We start from the raw sequence: 2,460 nt of genomic DNA on the forward strand, positions 1-2,460 counted from the left end.
ATATTTCATCCAAGCCTCCCATTCCCCCACAAATTGAACATTGTCCTTTTGGTTTAAAGTAGCTGTAAGTTTTGCCATTTCCACCAGTTCAAACATTTTCATAATCCAGTCTTTTTTCCCAGCCATTTTCTCTCTCCATCTTTGTATCTCGGGGATTTCTTCTTGCTTCCACATTGATGCGAGGGCTACTCTGGCAGCTATTGTAGTGTAATTAAATATATCGCCACGATTTTTGTTCAGTCCTTCCCGCTGTTGATCTAAACGTCTGTGTGGCACTATGCATCAGACCAAAGGTTCCATGTTTCTCTGGGAAGCACTTCTCCATTTCACCATATCTTTCAGGGCCTCTTTCACCTTCTCGTTCCTCAGGCTATAGATGAGGGGGTTCAGGAACGGGGTGACCACTGCGGTTAACACTGCCACCACTTTGTTGAATTCCAAGGCCGAGCTCTGTGCCGGCTGGGCGTACATGAAGATGGAGCTGCCGTAATAGATCGTCACCACTGTGATGTGCGAGGCACAAGTCGAGAAGGCCTTGCTCCTCCCGGTAGCTGAGGGGATCTTCAGCACGGTGGAGATGATGTAAATATAGGAGACTGTGATGACCAGTAGGGTGCCGACGAGCATAACAGAGGCAAGAAGCACATCCACAAGTTCAATGAGGCGTGTGTCAGAGCAGGACAGCTTCAGCAGCGGCGTGCTGTCACAAAAAAAGTGGTTGATGATATTGGGGCCACAGTACGGGAGCTGGGATATCACCACTGTGGGCCACAGGATGTGCACAAACCCACCCAGCCAGCAGCCAAGGACCAGGGAGACGCAGACACGGGCGTTCATTATGGCAACATAGCGCAGAGGGTTGCAGATGGCCACGTAGCGGTCGATGGACATCACAGCCAGGAGGAGCAACTCAGTGGACCCCAGGAAGAAATAGAAATGGCACTGAGCGATGCAGCCCGAGAACGAAATGGTCTTCCTCTCGGCCAGCAGGTTGGCCAACATCTTGGGTATGATGGCCGAGGTGAAGAAGACCTCCAGGAGGGAGAGGTTCCCGAGGAAAAAATACATGGGGGTGTGCAGGCGGGAATCTGTCACCACAACGGTAATTATGACCAGGTTCCCCAAGAGGGTGAAGGCGAAGACGGCAGAGCAGACGGCGAAAACGGAGAGCTCCAATACGCGGACCTGAGGAAAGCCCAGAAGGACAAATTCTGTCACCGCCCGGCCGAGGCTGCGATTGTCGTTCACTGCCGGTGCATCCAGACTGTGCTTCATTCTAGTAAAATAGCAAGAGCAGTGTCCGAGAGAAGTGTACATTATTCACATCAGGACTCCCGGGAAAATATACAGCTCACACAGGTGTTCCAGGTGTGGAAACTGTAGGGTAAATGTAAGCATGGCGTCCTAGTTAACAGCGAGCAATTAATATTACAGAACCTTTCCGAATGATATCAGGGCCAGATCTAAGGGAGGCGAGGGGGAGCAGATGCCCCGGGGGGGCGGGCAGAGAGAGGGGGCAGCAGCAAGAGGTGGGGGAGGCTCGGTTGCCCGGAAGGGATGTCTCGTTCAGCAGCGCACGTGCGCCGGTTCCCATGATTAGGCTGCTGCTAGGAGGTGGGGGAAGCTCAATTGCCCAGCAGAGACGGCTCGTTCTGCAGCGCGTGTGACCCCCTTCCTTTGAATAGGCTACTGCTAGGGGGTGGGGGGAAGGAAGAGGCCGACCCCGGGCCTCAGAAGGGAATCACAGCCCATGGTAAGGCAGGAGCTGCGGCTGCTAGTCAGGCAAGGCTATGATGAGCAAATAGGAAGGGGAGATCAAGGTTCCTGAGGAGATGTTCAAAGAGGTCCCATTCTTTGCAGTGGGAGACACAGACCCCCAGGCAACCTTCCTTGGCCTTTCTAATCTCCCTCCTTCCCCCGGCCAAGACACCCTCTTCTCTTCCACCTGCAGGATCTTCCAATTCCTTGTCTTCCCACCCTCCTCTTTCTTTTTTTCCCCTTTAAAAAAATTTTTTTTTATTGTTTTTATTACAAGACATGGGAAAAGGAAAACAGGGAAAGGGATAATAAATCTTTGTTCATATTACATTTTTATTACACCGGCATACGGACATTTTAAGTCGTTATCTCTGTCATAATCTTACTCTCTTCTATTACATTCATATTACAATTCTCTATTATTATTGGTTCTTTTAGGTTATCCGGGCTGTGTGACCGTGGTCTTGTAATCGATTATTATGTTTAGTATCTCTAATATTACCTTTTAATCTATTATAAGAAAACAATCATTAGTATCATAACAATGTGTTCTGAAATATATACTTATGAACTGTCATATTTATCACAGAAGGATTGCCATTTCTGTTTGTGCTCCTCATGCATTTCATGATGCAGCAAGGTGGAGAGTTTTGACATCATCACATATTCATGCATTTTTGTAATCCACAAGTTTAAATCTGG

At 48.9% G+C, this 2,460-nt stretch overlaps 1 protein-coding gene across 1 annotated transcript; it reads right to left on the reverse strand.

The window, feature by feature from the left end:
• Positions 1-282: 282 nt before the first annotated feature.
• On the reverse strand, positions 283-1,233 carry LOC130476540 (olfactory receptor 6M1-like). Its single transcript, XM_056848485.1, has one exon. It carries the CDS (start codon positions 1,066-1,068, stop codon positions 283-285), a length of 786 nt encoding a protein of 261 aa, XP_056704463.1. The 5' UTR covers positions 1,069-1,233.
• Between the last annotated feature and the right edge of the window lie 1,227 nt (positions 1,234-2,460).

The sequence above is a fragment of the Euleptes europaea genome, chromosome 4 (genome assembly GCF_029931775.1).
Source record: "Euleptes europaea isolate rEulEur1 chromosome 4, rEulEur1.hap1, whole genome shotgun sequence".
Classification (NCBI taxonomy): domain Eukaryota; kingdom Metazoa; phylum Chordata; class Lepidosauria; order Squamata; family Sphaerodactylidae; genus Euleptes; species Euleptes europaea.